At 41.8% G+C, this 19,372-nt stretch overlaps 1 protein-coding gene across 1 annotated transcript; it reads right to left on the minus strand.

Annotated features, from left to right (window-relative positions):
- Positions 1-1,046: 1,046 nt before the first annotated feature.
- Positions 1,047-14,643, minus strand: TMEM35A (transmembrane protein 35A). The gene is made up of 2 exons (XM_077887387.1): positions 14,350-14,643; positions 1,047-2,907 (listed from the first exon to the last, which is right to left on the minus strand). Exons 1-2 carry the CDS (start codon positions 14,467-14,469, stop codon positions 2,509-2,511), a joined length of 519 nt encoding a protein of 172 aa, XP_077743513.1. The 5' UTR covers positions 14,470-14,643; the 3' UTR covers positions 1,047-2,508.
- Positions 14,644-19,372: the final 4,729 nt, after the last annotated feature.

A 19,372-nucleotide genomic window follows, 5' to 3' on the forward strand; every position in this document is an offset into this window, starting at 1 on the left:
CCTTGCTGGACAAGAGACTTAGGTTATTGAGTCTATGACTTCTGAAGCTGTCGCTTTTTCCAGGTGAAGCTCTGGGGTGGGAGGAAAGGTTGGCTGGATCTGCCCTCTTTTCCCGAGCGTGAGTATTCATATCTTCCAGAGTTTGCTAGAAAGTTATGTCCTAAGCTAAATGTGGCACCTTGCACGTAACCCGCCAGGCAACACGTAAAGATTTCTAACTTTAAGGAATCCGTGAGTCTTAAAGAAACTGGCTAAAACAGCAACAAGGGGTTAGTATGAGACCTGAGCCTAGTCCTAGTTTAATCTCTTACTAGACTTGGAATTAAAGTGGAAAGGTAAATTGAATGGCTCTCACTGATTTTTTGAGGCCAAAACATACCCATAAACTGGGCAAAACTCTGGAAGGAAACGGTGCAATCTTAGGGAGAAATGAAGAATCAAAGATTAAGTTGATGTATTTGGGAAACACTACGCCAGAAATTATTATTTACTACATCTTATATGATTTTCAGAGTACTTTGATGAAGTCTTGTTTAAGCGTGCATAAAAACGGAATGTTTGATATTTTATCTGGTAAATAAGCTGCTCTTATCTAGTAAAACTTAAAATTTCTCGAGGTATTTTCCATACTTTTAATAATTTCATAGACTCAAATGTCAATTGGAAGAGATTTTCAGCCTTCAGTCCCCTTCTCTTTTGTAGATGAAACTAGGGATCTGAGTGGTAAAATAACTGTGGCACTGAAACTTGTGCCACTTTGTGGATACACATAGTGAAAGAACACTGGTTCGCCTTTGTTTCATATACCTGCAATTTTCTCTGAAATCACTCTTCCACCTTCCCTTGGCATCACTTAGTGAAGCAGAACTCCTAAAACCTGAAAACTGTATCGATCCTAATTCTATGGCTTTCTGTCTTATGTACTGACATTACTGAAGTGTGGGGGAACTTAAATGGGATTGGAAAGTTGGTAACCTCATTGTATACTGATTATACTGCTCCTCTTTCTTCTCCCTCATCCAGGATCCGAATTAAAAGAGCCTGAATTGCTTCATAGGACCCTTTATTCCCAGATTTTCATTATTTGTCTAGACAATTTCCTCCAAATTTCAAAAATTTTTATTTTGAAAGAATGAGAGAAATAAGACAGAAGTATCAATTAACAAGAACAATGTTACTGAAGAAAATACAATGATTTGTACTCCCCCACACACACAAAGCCCCCACCCCTCTCCCCATCCCTGGTACAATTATATTAAAACCATCAAAGTACATCTAACAAGGAGAAACAGCAGTATGGAATGAATAAAGCAAAGTTTCATACTGCTCAGTCCAACCAACCCATATCAAATGTCCTTCCCCCAAGCTCGACTCCAGCCACCATAATGATAAGGAGGTGTAGAGGAGACAACCACAGGAGTGACTTGGATCTCTGCTTACACTAGCAAAGTTCAGTGAAGATTCAATAGGAGTAATGATTCTGTTTCTCAGGGAAACAAACACTGGATACAGTTCCTCTGTCAAGTTTCAGATGATTTAAGAGAACAGCTAGAGTTTGAGATTCACAGACTTCTAACAGGACTTATCCCTGCTCCCTCAACTGCAACAGCGGAGCAGCTGACAAATCCTGGTTAGCTGCTGAGAATAGTAGGAAGTGAGGCAGCTCTTGGCTTAAGAAAATCCAAAAGAAATGTCTGGTAACAAGTCTGCTTCAATTTCAAACTGTGAGCAAAGGAGCTTAGTAGGTTGGGTTGGGGCAAAGGCAAGGTGAAACTTTCAATTGTATCAGTTGAATAATTATATTATGTATTGACTGCATATATTCCTTATTTTGATTAAATTCAATATGGAGTATTTACAATTTCAACAACTGTTACAGCGGAGGCTAATCAGTATAACTCAGTGTCTCAAATTGAAGGAACTTTCTCCTAAGGTGGTAAATTTAAGTTTTCAGCTTGATCTATTGAGGGAATTTCCTTCATCCCACAGGAATACATCACTTGATTTATACCAGAAGTAGGATTCTCTTTACAGGAGGATTATTTTATTCTGCCTTCACTAGAAGCAGTCTATAAAGGGAAGGATACCTGTACAGGATTAGTTCAAGATCAGAGCCTTCTCGCACCTGCATGCGTGCACACACACATACACACACAAACACACTCACAGTAAATACAGTTTCCCACACATAATCTTACAGTCACATGCTTGCTGGAGTCCATCTCACAAATACACTTCAACAGTTAGCCATATACATGTACATGCAGCAAGATGTGAGAGTTGCCCCAGAGTGATTAAAGGTGGTGCACATATGTCTATGTGGGAAGGTCATTTTAGGGTACAGGTGTACACAAGCCAATAGGGCCATTAACTTGCAGATTATATTTTCCCTTTCCCTCAAGATAAATAAATAAATGAAATGAATTGAATTCATGAAAAACACTGACATCTTCCTGGGTGTCATGGAGGCAACTGCCTGGGAGGTCCACTTTTTGCACTTCTGCTTTCCTATGACAACTTCATTTTGCCCTGAGGGACCTTCTCATATAAAGAGGGCTGCTCCTCGGCATTCCCCACTTGCCCTGACAGTGGCAAGGGCTTCTTCTCTGAAGACCGGTCTTCAGGCTTGCGGGCAATCAGCAGGCGACAGGTGAGCAGGATTCCAAATACCAGAGCATGGGCATAGCGTTTGAGAGGATCACCGACTAGCTGATGGAAGAAGAGCACAGCCAACACCAGCAAGAGTAGGAAGAAGTTGGCCACATCTTTGGGCCGGCCAGGCACAAGGGTCATGACAATGCCACAGGCCACCTCAAGAGCACCAATGCTTTTGCGGAGGAGAATGGAATTGATCCCCATTTTCTTCAGCAGAGGGAGGGCTCGGACATAGCTCTTGTAAGCACGTTTCTAGAGTGAAATACCACAAAGAATGTCACATTAACCATGATTTTAACATTACAATGAAGAACACACAAAGTCCTTCCCCGCCATTCCCTTTATATGTCCCCACCAGATCCCTTTTTTTTTTTTACTGTGGCCCCTAAATAAAAGCTTTGTAATTAAGATGAGAAAAAAGCAAGCAATCTTCTGAGATCCCTGTGATTTAAAACTTTAGTAACAAACAAAATAAATAAATAAAAACAAAAACAAAATAAAACCCTTAGTAACACGGCAGCCTGGGTGGCTTAGCGGTTTAGCGCTGCCATCGGCCGGGGGCGTGATCCTGGAGACTGGAGATCGAGTCTCACATCGGCTCCCTGCATGGAGCCTGCTTCTCCCTCTGCCTGTGTCTCTGCCTCTCTCTGTGTGTGTTTCTCATGAATAAATAAATAAATAAGATCTTAAAAAAAAAAAAAAAAACCTTAGTAACAACGGAGTGTCTGGGTGGCTCGGTTGAGAAGGTTGAGCATCCGACTCTTGATTTTTGGCTCAGGTTGTGATCTCAGGGCCCTGGGTTTGGGCTCTGCACTAAGCATGGAGTCTGCTTGTCCCTCTCCCTCTGCTCCTTCCCCTATTTGTGCTCTCTCTCTCTAAAATAAATAGATAAAATATTTTTAAATGAATAAATAAATCTTAGTAACCAGCACCAAAGAGAATTTGGCTTGATAGCTAAAAATTATTTTCTGATCATAAATCATAAACAACGCTAAAAGCATCTAAAAGAAAATTTACTGGGCCCATAAAATCTGGTATGAATTAGCCACAACCATATTTTCTAGTGCCTGCCTTGTCCAAACCCAGATGCATATGAATACCAACAAAAATGAAACGAGGGCAGCCCTGGTGGCGCAGCGGTTTGGTGCTGCCTGCAGCCTGGGGTGTGATCCTGGAGACCGGGGATCGAGTCCCACATCGGGCTCCCTGCCTGGAGCCTGCTTCTCCCTCTCCCCGTGTCTCTGCCTCTCTCCCTCTGTGTCTATGAATAAATAAATAAAATCTTAAAAAAAATGAAACGAGGCGGGGTGCCTGGGTGGCTCTGCCTCTGCCTTCAGCTCAGGTCATAATTTCAGGGTCCTGGGATAGAGACCCCACATCAGGCTCCCTACTCAGTAGGAAGTCTGCTTCTTCTGCTGCTGCTGCTCCCCCTGCTTGTACACTCTCTCTTACTCTCTCTCTCTCTCTCTCTCTCAAACAATAAATAAAAAGAAATCTTTAAAAAACAAAAGAAAAGACCATGTGATCCTATCTCCTTATCACAGTTGATCAAAGCCAGGGTAAACATGACTTTAGGAGGAAAAAACTGAAACAGGGTAAGGCACAGTATGGTAAAGCCTCACTAATTTTTTAAATATTTTATTTATTTATTCCTGAGAGAAAGAGAGAGTCAGAGACACAGGCAGAGGGAGAAGCAGGCTCCAGGCAGGGAGCCCAACGAGGGACTCGATCCCGGGTCTCCAGGATCAGGCCTTGGGCCAAAGGCAGCACTAAACCGCTGAACCACCAGGGATGCCCAAGCCTCACTAATTTGGACTTCCCTAATCTGGAATCTGTGATGATTCAGAAAAAAGCTGAGCAGAAGTTTACATTTGTGGAATCTGCAAAAATTCAAAAATGAGTGCTAAATAAATAGAAAAACAAAGATGTGTACAAACATTAGCCCCTTATATATCTTTAAAATATAGTAAGATAAAAATCATTCTTATGGTCAGTGAGATAAATCCCCAGGCCTTTACAAGACACTACTCTGATTAGCCTGGTGTAAGTTCATTAATTTTAATTTAACAAATATATATTGAACACCTACTATGGATTATGTGATGGAGATAAAAAGGTAAGTAAGACAGGGTCAAGAAGCTTTTGGTCTAGTGGGGGAAACAGATACATAAAACACCATTATAAAGCAACATGGTTAGTGACACATAATAGAAGTCTGTACGAGATCTAATTATAGCCCAAAGGGACACATCATAGAACAGAGGAGGAAATCACTGGATATATCACAAAGTAATAAGATTATATTGACCTTAGAGTAATAGATAATCATATTTTTCACTGTATTCAGATTGACCTGAGCCTCATTTTGTAGTAAATCGATGGGATTTTATCAAGTGTCTTATTAGTTTGGCCCACTGCTTTGTTTTCAGTAAGTATCCATTAATTCGTTCGATATTTATTAAGTTCTTCCTGGTGCTAGGCACTGTACTAGGTACTTTAGATACAGATACCAATCATTCAAAGGCCTTGCCTCCCTGAAGCTTGAGTTTATATGAAGAAAAGTTATGGATGCTGTATAAAATTATGTGGAGGCACACCAGAGTGATCAAGTCTCCGTAGATGGAAACTGAGAAAAGCTAGAGTGGAATATTAAAGGAAGAGCAGGTGTTTGCAAGATAACTAAGGGAAGGGCACTGCAAAAGAAACCAGATGAGCAAAGGCCCTGAAGCACAAAAAAGACTTGTGTGTTTCAAACACTGCCCCAGTTCAGCATAAGTTGGGAGAAGGAGGGGTGAGAGTGAGACATGAGACAGGGGAGGTAGATATGAATCATGGATCATGAGAATTATATATGTCCTTTTATATATGTCTATATATGTGTCACCATGAGATCATGGAGAACTATATATGTTGCATTGTGGAGGTGGATTTTTATCCTATAAGCCAGGGGGAGCAACAAAATTTGCTTTTGAGGAAGGTCCCTCTGAAAATAGTGTGGAGGATGGATTGGGAGAGGTATGCCTAGAAGTAAGGAGACCAAGCAAGAGACCTACAGTAATGACGTAGGAATAGAGGAAAGGGGACAGAGTCAAGAATACTTTTAATGCAAAAGCAACAGAATTTAGTGTTATATTGAAGGTGGACCCTGAGGGAAAGGGATTACATCAAGAAAGATTCTCTGGTCTCTGGCTTGGGTACCTGGGTAGAAGAGTGCTAGCATTCTCCAAGTTTGGGCATGCATCTGGAAGAAGAGGTTGGAGTTGGAACAAGAGGTATGAAGAAATAAGGGACTCAGTTTGGGTTTTTTTAGTTGAATTATCTCTAAGACATCTAAGTGGAGATGTCCAGTAGGCAGCTCAGTAAGAGAGGTCTGGAGTAAAGATACAGGATGGATAGTCATCAGGATCCCAGGTAGAATGTATACAGTGGGATAAATTGTGTGACAGACATTTAAGAAATGGAAAGAGGAAGATAGTCCACAACATAGGCAGAAGAGAGTGTGGTCAGAAAAGTAGGGAGAGGGACTCCTGGGTGGTTCAGTGGTTGAGCATCTGCCTTCGGCTCAGAGCGTGATCCCGCCTGCAGTCCCGGAATCGAGTTCCACATTGGGTTCCCCACGGGGAGCCTGCTTCTCCCTTTGCCTGTCCCTGCCTCTCTCTATATATCTCTCATGAATGAATAAATGAAATCTTTTAAAAAAAGAAAAAGAAAAGTAGGGGGAAAAGCAAAAGAGACAAGGTCATGGGGGCCAAGGTTTTCAAGAAGAGACTAGTCAAAAGTTCCAGATGCTGGGACACCTGGATGGCTCAGTGGTTGAGCATTTATCTGCCTTTGGATCAAGGAGTGACCTGGGGTCCTGGGATCAAGTCCCATGTCAGGCTTCCCACAGGGACCCTGCTTCTCCCTCTGCCTATGTCTCTGCCTCTCTCTGTGTGTCTCTCGTGAATAAATAATTTCTTAAAAACAAAAAGTTCCAGATGCAAGGCAAATATAAGAATCAGGCAGAAAGCCAACTTGACCTCTCAGAAACATCTGGCACTTAGAATAGTGTTCACACACTCTAGGTTTGGAACAAATGTTAAGTCATTTCTCTCACTTCTGGATAAGTGAATGCACCTTATTTCATGGATTAATTATCATGAGTGGCACAAGATAATCCTCTATGAGGAGTGTTAAAAGACCAATGGTTTAGTGGAAAAAAAAAAACCAACCATGGTTTTTGATTCAAAAAGACTTGGCTTTAAATCCCATCTTTGTCACCTTCTAGTTGAGTGTCCATAGGCTAATTATTTGACCTTTCTGAGCCTCATTTTCCTGAGCAGGGTTAAGACTAAAGTGAAATGAGCAAGGCTATTTGCCTTGAATGCAAAATTTAAGAGGGCACCAAAACACTTCTTGATTAAGGTAAATAACATCAATAATGAGCAAAATATCAAAGCTTTAAATAAAGGCAGGATCCAGCTCTGTGCTTATACAACCCTGCCTCATTTATCTCTTCCCAATCCTGGCCCTGCCAGATCCTGTCTTTAAAATTTCACCTCAACTTAGTCACTATCCTGTTCCTGAGCATGTAAAGAAATAGTGTTTGTCATTCTTCCTCCCTCTTCCCATTTTAGGTTAAATGAGGGACTTTCAGAGAAATTAGGAGAGAGGTTGACCAGTAAAACCCTGGCAGAGTAAAACTCTGGGCTGAACTGAGCCAGACCTAAATGGAGCAGAGCAGAAATGAGGGTTGGGGCACCTGGTGACAGGGAGAAGCGTGCCCATTTCCTCTCACTAGTAAACTAGATGCCACCTGCCCACTCTCTCCCCCTCTGCACTCTAGTGACAGTAGCAGGGCAACATTAGGGAAATCTAGACACAAGAGGCTTCCTTAACACTTTTAAGTGAGGACCATTTCTAATTAACAACACAAAGCTTCCCAAGAGGCAGTTCCTAAATTCTAAATGTAAGCTTCTGACATGATGAATGCAGGACGCAAGAGTTTCTTAGTTCAGAGCCATTTCCAGATGCTGGCTGAGTGGCTTCTGGAAACACTCCTTTTTTTGGCTAAGGCTAACCACCCCATCATTCAAGAATAGATTATTAAACTATACTATAGTAGAATCTGTAGCCGGGGCCAAATTCTAGGTGTTTAAATCAAGTTCCTATGTCTCCAGTGATCTTTTTTTCTCTACATTTGGTGTAACTCCATATTACTTTTTCAGTTGTTTAACTTCTTAAACTACAGCTGTGGCTCCTTTATGCAGCTGTTGCCTCTTTTTTATCTTCTTTTCTCCAGAGGAAACTGCACATCAATAAGCCATTTCATCAAATTTTTAGTTCAAAGCTGAGTAGATACAGATACCATCTATTCTCCAGGACTCCAAACAGGGAATGTTTAATTTCTTAGAAATGGGGGGTCTAAACTTGTTTGGATGGAGTCTTGACACTATAGGAAGCCCTTTATTCTTTCTCCTGTGGAGCAAGATGGAGACATCAAAAGAATGCTAGTATTGCCAACTCCATCGATGTTTGGTCTGGTCCACCTCAGTTCTCACAATAGAAGGGTCACATGTCTTGAATCTATAGTAACTAGATCTCTAAAGACTTTAATTGTTCTGATAATAAGAATAAAGAGAGTTGACTGAGCCACTCTCCCAAAAGGCTCTCACAATTCACTTTGTTAGGTCTCTTTCCTTACCAGTGCAATGACCCAGACCCTGTAACCATAGTTTCCTTATAGGGCAAGGAAGCAAGGAAGAGAAGTGTTTAGTCAAATGTTTCAAATCTCTTTAATCAAAAGCAATCATCCAACAATATCCTTGGCCTGGGATTCTTAACATAAGCTAAATTTCAATTTTAGCTTTGCCCCTAACGTTGCTTAGAGAAAATTACTAAATATTCTATTATCTGGATTTTCCCTTTTGTAAATTAAATGAGTATTTTGGACATAGAGTAAAAAAAATCATAGCTTCATGGCATCAAACAAGGGCCACACACACAAACACGCACACATTTCATTATTAACGAACCATACAATGAGAAGTGCATATGTTTGCAAGCCATGGTGATTATTTTGATGATAATAGTGCTGAATCAAACACGATATGAGAAGATAGGATTCTGACATGAGTCAAAAGCATATGGAGCCTTTCTTTAGTCACACCTTTTTTCTTCTTGTCATTTACTCTTCACAACACCCCAGGGTTCATGATCTTATATTAATGACATTAAATTTGAACAGCTCAAAATGGTCTAATTATATTCACCTTCAATTGCAATTAATAACTGATCCAAGTCAGCTAACAGGACAAAATAGGAACAGAGGCCAAGTGGTTTGGTCCATTTCTGTACACTTATGCATGCCAGTTAGGTAAAAGAAAAAAAATGGCTTATCTAACTGTTGAATTCCATTTATAGAAAGTTCAAAAACAAGTAAACTAACTTATATTGTTAGAAGTCAGGAAAATAATTACCCTTGGGGAGGTAGTAATTGGAAGGGGTCATGGAGGGGTTTCTAGGGAGCTGGTAATGTTCTGTTTCTTGAACATTATACAGGAGTATTCTGAAAATTCCTTGAGCTGTAAGATGCACATTTCAGAATGTGTTACACTTCAATAAAATTTACAGAGGAAAAAAAACAATGAAAGCCAGAGAGGACACTGACAAAAATATATTTTGGTTAAAAATCTCAGCCTCGTTGCTATCTTATACCATAAAGGCTACATACATAACAGCTGCAAAATTTACTGACTCAAGTATGATTTTCCTGCATCTTTGTAAGGGAAAAAGCCATATGTGAATTATAGATTATTTCTTAAATGCAACAAATGCAATAAAAAGCCATCACGTGTTTAATTGCCAAATATCATTCAAATGTGAATGATAAATTCATTTAAGCAATTCTACTTTCCACTGTCATATAGTACCTACCTAAAGAGGAAGCTGGCAAACCTTGTCCTAGTAACCAAAGTGGATTCTTCCCAGATTGCATTTTAGGGCAGAAGAGTCTGACTTCACCCGTGAGTCAAAGGTAGCTCTGAAACAAGCATAGTTCTTGGCCATTGAGAGCCTACACATTCTCTGGCATCAGCTCCAACGTGGTTTAGCTTGGGATGGTTAGCTGTATGAACTAAGCAAAGTCACTTCACATTTCAGGGTCAGTTTCCTCTCTGAGGGAATAAATGTACTATACCACCTCAGAGAGCAGTCTAAGCATCAGTGAATTATTATCTTCTTACCTAGCTGGAAAGCAATTAATGGCAGTGATTGGAAGTATAAAAGATTACCTAAGGACATTAAATAAACTGCCCAAACATATCTGGAGTGTTTCCCCAGGGTTATACAAACAGGAGGGCATTTAACTATAGGTAAGCAAATCAACCAAATCAACAAACCTTCCCTATGAGGGGATGCAAAGAAGCAGAGACTTGCCCTGTTTTCCTTAGGGCGTAAATCCCTTGGCTTCACTGTAACAGGATTTTGGTGTTTTCTCACCATTCTACGTGTGGCCCCTTTTGATTACAGAATGGAACCACTGCTACAAAGAGCTGAATACCAAATTTAGAGCAAGTCAACCATTTGTTTGTTCCCCATCGTTGCACAGGAAACTGCTCAGCAGCATTTGTAAGTGCTGTCTCCCAATTTCAAGTGAATTAATGAAGGCATTTAGTCAAGGGAGTGATCAGTCATGTTGAATTCATGTGGGCTTTAGAGTACTCTATAATGACACTTGCTAAATCTGGAGGAGGTATGGGGCAACACACACCAAATGGACAATTCAGAGAGACATCTGGAAGTTCTGCATGGAATCCATTGTGCATTAACCAGCAGCAAGTGTAGAGTTTTCAATATAAACTAATTGCATAGGGATCCCTGGGTGGTGCAGCGGTTTAGCGCCTGCCTTTGGCCCAGGGTGCGATCCTGGAGACCCGGGATCGAATCCCACGTCAGGTTCCTGGTGCATGGAGCCTGCTTCTGTCTCTGCCTCTCTCTCTCGCTGTGTGTGTGTGTGTGTGTGTGTGACTATCATAAATAAATAAAAAAATTTTTTAAAAAAGTAAATAAACTAATTGCATAAAAGTCTGTTCACCAGGGCACATGAAAATAGCATCTTGCTCTTCTAAATACCTGATTTCAATCCCTTAAACTGACCATTCAAAGTAGTCAGGAAGCTACTGCATAATGTAGAATCAATTATCATCATCACTTCACCCAGAGCATTTCTTGAACACTTACTATATGTAAACACTGTGCTAGAAGCTTCCATATATAATCTCAATTAATATTTACAACAGCCTTCTTAAGGAAGTATTATCCATATTTTCCAGATGAGGAAACTGAGGCACTAAGAATGTTAAGATTCAAGCACAAACCTATATGACCGAAAGCCTGTGTTGTTTCCATTAACCTTTCCTGGCTTCTGCAGTATACAGGAAAGAAGTTAATACTCATTCGTCTGTTTGGTTTTTAGCAATGATTCTTCAGGGAGAGGACAATATGTAAGAATAATGCTAATGGTTTTAGAAGGAGAAAAAAAGAGTGGCAGAAAAGAAACAAACCAAAAATTTAAATTTGAAATTGGTTTCAAAGTAAAAGCAAGGATTGGTAACAGTTGAACTGTTACAGAAAAAGAAGCAAGAACATGCCAGGTATTTTCAAGATTCAGTTGCAAGGGATGCCTGGGTGGCTCCGTGGTTGATCGTCTGTCTGCCTTTGGCTCAGGGAGTGATCCCTGGGATCCAGGATTGAGTCCCACCTTGGGCTTCTTGCATGGAGCCTGCTTCTCCCTCTGCCTAGGCTTCTGCCTCTCTCTCTCTCTCTTTCTCTCTCTCTCTTTCTTTCTGTGTCTCTCATGAATAAATAAATAAAACCTTTTTTTTAAAAAAAAAAAAGAATCAGTTGCAAGTTCTGACATCCAAAAAGGCAGTTGTAATCATTAATGACTCCTCTACTGAGAATATTGAGTCGCGAACTTGGTTTCTAACCTCTGTTCCCACAACAGCTTACCCTATGATATTGAATTAGTTTAATACATTAGAAAATAAGAATAAGTAATAAAAGGAATTTACCCCACTGATATGTTTTAAAGAACAAATAATCTTTAAATAACAACACTTTGAGATCTTATAAGAAAAGCCACTGCAGGCAATGCATGACTGTCAATGCAGAGGAATCACTCCTAAATCAAAAACAGAAAATCCCAGACAATCATCCTAGCTGATGTAGAGTTGGGATCCTAAGGGGCCATACCCGCTTTCTAGGAGCAAGAAATGACTCCTGAACTATATAATCAAGATCCAACCAGAGAATTCTGAAGGGTGGTGACCAGCCAAGACAATGCTCCAATGACTCATTCATTCACTCATCCATTCAACAAATATAAATTGAGCACCCTCTTTGTACTAGAACTGAATTTTTCCCATTTCTTATGGACTCAAGAATAAAGCTTGGCCGGCCCAGGACTGGTGCAGTGGGCCCTGTGCTAGACAGCCATCCCCAGCCTGGGGCCCAATATTCAATGCAGAAGGGGACCCTGGAAAAGTCAATCTGAAAATCCTCCTCAAGTCTATCTCCCAGTGAGATGTAGTTCTTCCATTCTTTCCAGATGCTCCTGAACACATAAGCCCAGAATTGTGCATATACACACACACTCACACACACAGGCACAATGGTTCTATATGCTGTATTAGCTTATACCTATTTAAGTATGTTCGTTTGTATGATATGAAATCTTGAAATTGGTTTCTTCTGTCTTTCAGTAGACTGCAATAGAAAGCTCCACTCCTTAGGAAGAAACCTGCTGTAAACCCATTTGTGGCTGGTCCTCCTCGTGAGCTCCTGCCGAGCTGATAGAAAGCTTCCCGGTGACTCCATTTTAGTTGGATTGCCTGCAGAACCTTATAGTGTACTTAGGGTGCAGCTTGGGAGGCCTCTAAAACAGCTGAGGAGGGCCTGGGGGACAGGGAATATACTGAAGAAGGATACTATGTCCTAAGGAAAGGGAAAGCTCAAAAATACCTAAGGTGTATACACAAACATATTAATACATGGATATATGTAAAGTAAAGCAAGAGCATACTCATTTACTTGTAATCTAACACCAAACTACTACCACCAAGACAGAAATAGAGTGGCATTTCACCTCCACCCTGTCCCTCTGCCTTTGGTGGCTTCTGCTACCCCACCTCCCCCTTCCCCTCCCCAGGGCAGGCTGCCTTGGATACTCATTTTGACCTGATTTCAATTCCATCTGGTCAAACATGCTGGGAGGAGGGGAAGGAGGAAGGAGAAATACATTAGTATTTGCCACTGGGGCCAGGCTTAGGCCCTTGAGTCCCAGGCACCCTCCCAGCACCCCAGGGTAATCCCATGGTGAGGGAGACATGGAAAGCACCAGCCCAAAGCCTGAGACAGAAGCCAGCACTGCCTGCAAATATTTTCTGAGCATCTACAATTTGCCGGGCTCCATCTATTTGCAGCTCACGTTGAGGGGCCCTGGAATGCTCAGCAGTGGGGTCCAGGAGAGCTATTTATTTCTGTCAAGGTGGGGGGCTGGTCCTCCTTGCTTCAGCCCTAAGGGGGAAACCCTCTGGCCTCTTTTCTCTCTCCCTCCCTGTTTTTCCCCTAAGCTCCTTTCTTTCTTGACCTTGAGAGACCAGTAAGGGGTTTCCTTCCATTACTGGCAGTCAGGCAAAGGCAGTGAGAAGCAGGTTCTCTTCAGCTGGGGCGGGGAAATGAAGAGGCAAAGTGACGAGGGAGAGACCCGAGACCGAAAGTGCTGGAAACATCCCCTGCCATCTCCTCACACTCCACAGCGTAGGAACAAGTCTTCACGCCCAACTGGGGAGAGCAGCCCAGCCCCCAGGTTGCAGAGGAAATGTTTTGGCCAGTCACCTTCGATGATTCCAACTCTGCAAAGGGGAAAACCTGCAGAGGACCTGCCCTCCCTCCCCTGCCCCCAGCATCCACAGGAAGCTAGGTGAGGATTATAGACTATTTTGCCGGAGAGAAGAGGCAGACTTTACAAATTTTGCAGATTAGCCCACAAACAAAACAAAACAAAACAACCAAGTCTCCCTTGAGAGAAGGGGTAAGAAGCAGGAGCTCGGTGACCTTTATTTGGGCCAATACTGCTTTGTCTCAAGGATACAGACACACACGCCCAGGCAGCTAGGGGATTAGCTCTCCGCCAGGGATGAGGAATACCTTTTCCCGCCCCTAAAAAAAAATTGCTTGTTTTAGTAGCCCATTCTCCTCCAGCTCTTTCCCTCCTTCCCTTTTGTTCCTCCCTAAGATAAACAAACTCTCCAGCTTGCTAAACTCTTAGCTCCAAGGGAAGGAATCGGACTTGCAGACTGATTGCCCGTACTTCGGGTGTGCTAGAAGGAGGGAAGGATTCATGCCAATGACAGGTGTTACGCAGGTCTCAGCCTTTTGGTTTACTTGGAGATGGGGGTGTACTCGCTGGGCAACCCCTCCCCCAACTGGCATCCAGAGGTTCAAAAACAGTTGCTCCCAGCATAGCCCACAGATGAAATCGCTCTTGTCCAGCTGCTCTTTCAGAGCTGGAAAGTTGTTGGGGAAAAGGTATGGTCCGGGGTGGGGGTAGGGGTTAAGGGGACGAGACCAGGGACTCGGAAGGAAAGGAGCGGAAAGGTACTCGCAATCCCTTGGGGGGTGCGTCCCTCGTCACCCGTTCGCTTCACTTACCATCTCAGTGTAGGCATCTTTGCTGAGCCTGGGGGTCAACTTGATAGTTCCCATGAAAACAAAGAAGAGTCCCAGGGCCACTGAGAGGGCCACGACGGTTACGGTTCTGGGGGATGCCATGGGGTCACCAAGGCAGGTCCCAACTAATCCTTCCGCTTTGCGCACCCTGTCTAAAGCGCAGCAGTTTGCTCAGAGAGAGCTAGAGGGACGCTGCGGAGGCTGCAGGCAGCTAGAATGACAAAGGGAGAGGAGGGAGCTGGAGAGAAAAATTGAGAGATCGAGATTCAACCTCTCTCACTACAACAATCTCTGGGTCCTAATGCCCTACGCTTACTCCTCACTGGCCGAAAGCACAGCCTGGAAGTTAAAAGAGGACCTAAACCGAGGTGGAAACTCCACGTCTTAAAATGGGGGGAAAGTAGATTATGCTTGCGTTGGGCCCCTGGGCTGCCTCCAGAATGAGGAATCTGGGAAGACCTCCTTTCCAACCACCTTCCCGCCAGGCTCACTTTTCATCTCTATGGTCCTCTATAGTTATTCACTCCCTCTTTACCACCTCCCTCCTTCCCTCCCCTTTTCCTTTCCCTCAGTCAAAAAATTAGTCCTCAGTTTGCTTGTTTCTGCAGTGGGTAAGGCTCAAGGCTAAAACTCCCAAGTTGTCAGGCTCCATTGCTACTGAAGAAAGCTTTATCTTTCTCTTCCTGGAAAACCTTTAAAGGCTCCCATTGACCAGTGGTTAACTCCAGAGTTTTAAATCTGACATTCGAGGCCTTCCACATTTTGACCTCTGCTTCTCTTTGGAGGTTTATCTTCCAAGAGCTCCCAAGCCACCCATCCTCTCCTATCTGCTCATGGACCCATTCAACCGGAGTTTTCCCACCTCTCCTACATTCCCTTCCCCTACTCCATCACTCTTCCTTAACATTTAACATTTTCTTCAATATCACCTCCTCCACAAAGCCTTTCCTGATCCAGTCCCAGCTGGATATGGTTTCTCTCTCCTCTTATATCCTGTAATAATAACCAGTATCTGTTTACTAAGTGCTAGACATCACCCATTACTTGCATTAATTCATTCAATCTTTACAGCAACTCTGTGAGCTAGGTATAAGCTCCCATATTACGGATAGATCATTGAGACACAGAGAAATTAGGTGACTTGCTCAGGAGTATATGCTAGTAGTAGAGAGACAGAATTCAAACTTAGGCAGTCTTAACCTGGGTTAAGAGCCTGGTTCTTAACCATTGTTCTATTGCCTCTCCTTACTTGATGTTTGCATCCTAAGTATGGCACTGATCTGATTGTGCTTTGCACTGTAATTACACACACACACACACACACACACACACACACACACCTTTTTGATGAGGCATTGTTCATTAAGAAAGATAATAGTCTTGGGACACCTAGGTGGCTCAGCGGTTAAGTGTCTGCCTTCGATAAAATAAAATCTTTTTTTTTTTAAAAAAAAAAAGAAAGAAAGGTAACAGTCTGAAGTCAGGGACTGTGCCTGGGTGGCTCAGTGGTTGAGCTTCTGCCTTTGGCTCAGGCTGTGATCCTGGGTCCAGGGATCGAGTCATGCGTCAGGCTCCCTACAAAGAGCCTGCTTCTCCCTCTAGCTGTCTCTGCCTCTCTCTGTGTGTGTCTCTCATGAATAAATAAATAAAATCTTTTAAAAAATAAAAATTTAAAAAATTAAAAAAATAGTCTGGAGTCAGGTCCAGAAGGTCCAAGGTTTATTTATTTTTTTAAAGATTTTTATTTATTCATGAGAGACACAGAAAGAGAGGCAGAGACATAGGCAGAGAGAGAAGCAGGCTCCATGCAGGGAGCCCGATGTGGGACTCAATCCTGGGGCTCCATGATCACACCCTGGCCTAATGCAGGCGCTCAACTGCTAAGCCACCCAGGCATCCCTAGGTCCAAGGTTTATTTTATTTTTATTTTTATATTTTTTAAAGATTTTATTTATTTATTCATGAGAGGCAGAGACACAAGCAGAGGGAGAAACAGGCTCCATGCAGGAAGCCTGATGTGGGACTGGATTCCTGGTCTCTAGGATCACACTATGGACTGAAGGCAGTGCCAAACCGCTGAGCCACTCGGGCTGCCCTAGGTCCAAGGTTTAAATGCCAGCTCTGCCACTCTGTGAACTTGTCACTTAACTTCTCTGAGCCTCCATTTCCACATTTATAAAACATCTATGAAAATTCTGCCTCAGGAGCGCCTGGGTGGTTCAGTGGTCGAGCATCTGCCCTTGGCTCAGGTCGTAGTTCCAGGGTCCTGGGATTGAGTCCTGCATCAAGCTCCCTGCAAGGAGCCTACTTCTTCCTCTACCTATGTCTCTGCCTTTCTCTGTGTGTCTCTCATGAATAAATAAATAAATTAAAAAAAAAAGAAAATTCTGCCTCAACGGTTTGTTGTAAGAATTTGATATAAGTAAATTGTATAGCACAGTGTGCAAACTATAATGATGGAGTTCCCTTTTTGCTTCTTTTGCCTTCCTAATCTATTCCACAGTTGGTTTAGATTATAAGCATTTCAAGGGTAGGAACAACTTCTACATATTGCCCATGGTACCTAGAACAATGCCTTTTGTGCACCAGATCCTAATAAATTTTCCTTGCAAAGAAAACTGATGAATTTATTTTTTAAAATATTTTGCTTATTTATTTATTTACTTATTTGGGGGAAAAAGAGAGAGAGAGAGAGCATGGTGGGGGAGGGCAGAGGGACAAGCAGACTCCCTGTTAAGCAGGGAGCCCGATGATGTGGGGCTCAATTTCAGAACCTGAGACTATGACCTGAGTCAAGGACAGATGCTTGATCGACTGAGCCACCCAGGTGCCCCCAAAACTGGTGAATTTAAATGCACTTGTTATTCCTGGGAGTGGTAACACTTTAAGGCTTAGCAATCATTACATCTTATTGCTGAAGTGTTCAGTCTTTTGTGATTATGATTCAACCTATAAATTACTGAGTGCCAACAATGAGCATACAAGTGAGTTAGATACTATAGGAATTTTTTTTTAAGATTTTATTTATTTATTCATGAGAGACAGACAGAGAGAGGCAGAGACATAGGCAGAGGGAGAAGCAGGCTCCATGCAGGAAACCCAATGTGGGACTCCATCCCCAGTCTAGGGATCATGCCCTGAGCCAAAGAAAAATCCTCAAACGCTGAGCCACCCAGGCCTCCTGGCACTATAGGAATTATATGCCATTTTGCTTTCAAATTGCATGATAATGGGAATAATAATATTCATTATAAAATGTACACAATACTGAATAATAATAATAAATATAAGGAAAAAATAACTCTTGCTCCCAATGTGCCGAGATGAACATTTTTATTCTGATTGATCACTATTCTAATTGACCTTTTTCTTAAATATCTCTCTATGTACAAAACATATATAAATTAGTTTTTCAAAATTTGATCCTACTATAGAATCAGTTTTATACCCTGTTTTTTTTCACTTGTTAGCATTTTTTCTGTATCATTAACCTGTCTTCAAAAACACAATCTTGGGCAGCCCGAGTGGCTCAGCGGTAGCACTGCCTTTGGTGCAGGGCATGATCCTGGAGGCCTGGGATCAAGTCCTACGTCGGGCTCCCTGCATGGAGCCTGCTTCTCCCTCTGCCTGTGTCTCTTCCTTTCTCTCTCTCTCTGTGTCTCTCATGAATAAATAAATAAAATCTTAAAAAAAACCCACAATCTTTCCAAAATGATTGTATAATACTTAAGCATCATTTGAATGTATTATGTATAATTCATTTGAGTATTCTATTGCTAGATATTGTTTTCACGGTTTTTGTTTCTGCATAAAAAGGTGCAGTGCACATCCTTGTATATCAATCTTTGTGAAAAATCTTGAATTTTTCCTTAGGATAAATTTCTAGAAGTTGGATGGGTCAAAATTATGAACTTTTTATATATACATATTCATTTTCATACGTATATATTTTACAATAGCTAACATTTACTTATCACCTAGAGGATATCAGACACTTTGTTAAGTCACTTGCATGTATCGTGAGATTAGTATTATTAATTCCCTCCATTTTATGAATGAGAAAATGGAAGAAAGAGTGACGCAGCTCCTCAGTTCCAGAACAGAGCCACTACCTATTGGGGTATTCCACTTAAACCTGTATTATTCCTCCATCTGGTGCTGCCGCTCCTTTAAATCATTTAAAGACATGAATGTTTAAAAGACTCTTGATACATATTACTAATGTGATTTCCAAAAAGGAAATTAACTTTCCCATCAGCAGTATAAAAGTATGTACGCATCTCTACATGTGATCTGCATTGAGAATTTCAGTGTTTTTCATCCTCACCAATTTCATTCATAAAAATTTCTATTTTGTGAATTACTAGTATTAGAACTTTTTTTTAAGATTTTATTTATTTATTCATAGAGTCAGAGAGAGAGAGACAGACAGAGACACAGGCAGAGGGAGAAGCAGGCATCATACAGAGAGCCTGACATGGGACTCGATCCAGGGTCTCCAGGATCAAGCCCTGGGCTGCAGGCGGCGCTAAACCGCTGCGCCACTGGGGCTGCCCTAGAACTTTTTTATATATATTTGTGGATCATACATATAACTTTTGTTTATGTCCTTTTCCATTTTTTAGTATTGGTTGGGGTTTTTTTTTTAAGATTTTATTTACTTATTCATGAAAGACACAGAGAGAGAGAGGCAGAGACATAGGCAGAGAGAAGCAGGTTCCATGCAGGGAGCCTGAGACTCGATCCCAGGTCTCTAGGATCACACCCTGAGCCAAAGGCAGGCGCCCAACCGCTGAGCCACGCGGGTGTCCCAAGTATTGGTGTTTTTTTGATTGATTTATAAGAGCTCTTTATATCATATCGACAACAATTACGTTTTATTTTTATTTTTTTGAAGGAAACCAGTCGCTTTTTATTTTTTATTTTTATTTTTTTAAAGATTTCATTTATTTATTCATGAGGGACACAGAGAGAGGCAGAGAGACAGGCAGAGAGAGAAGCAGGC

The sequence above is a fragment of the Canis aureus genome, chromosome X, assembly GCF_053574225.1.
Source record: "Canis aureus isolate CA01 chromosome X, VMU_Caureus_v.1.0, whole genome shotgun sequence".
Classification (NCBI taxonomy): domain Eukaryota; kingdom Metazoa; phylum Chordata; class Mammalia; order Carnivora; family Canidae; genus Canis; species Canis aureus.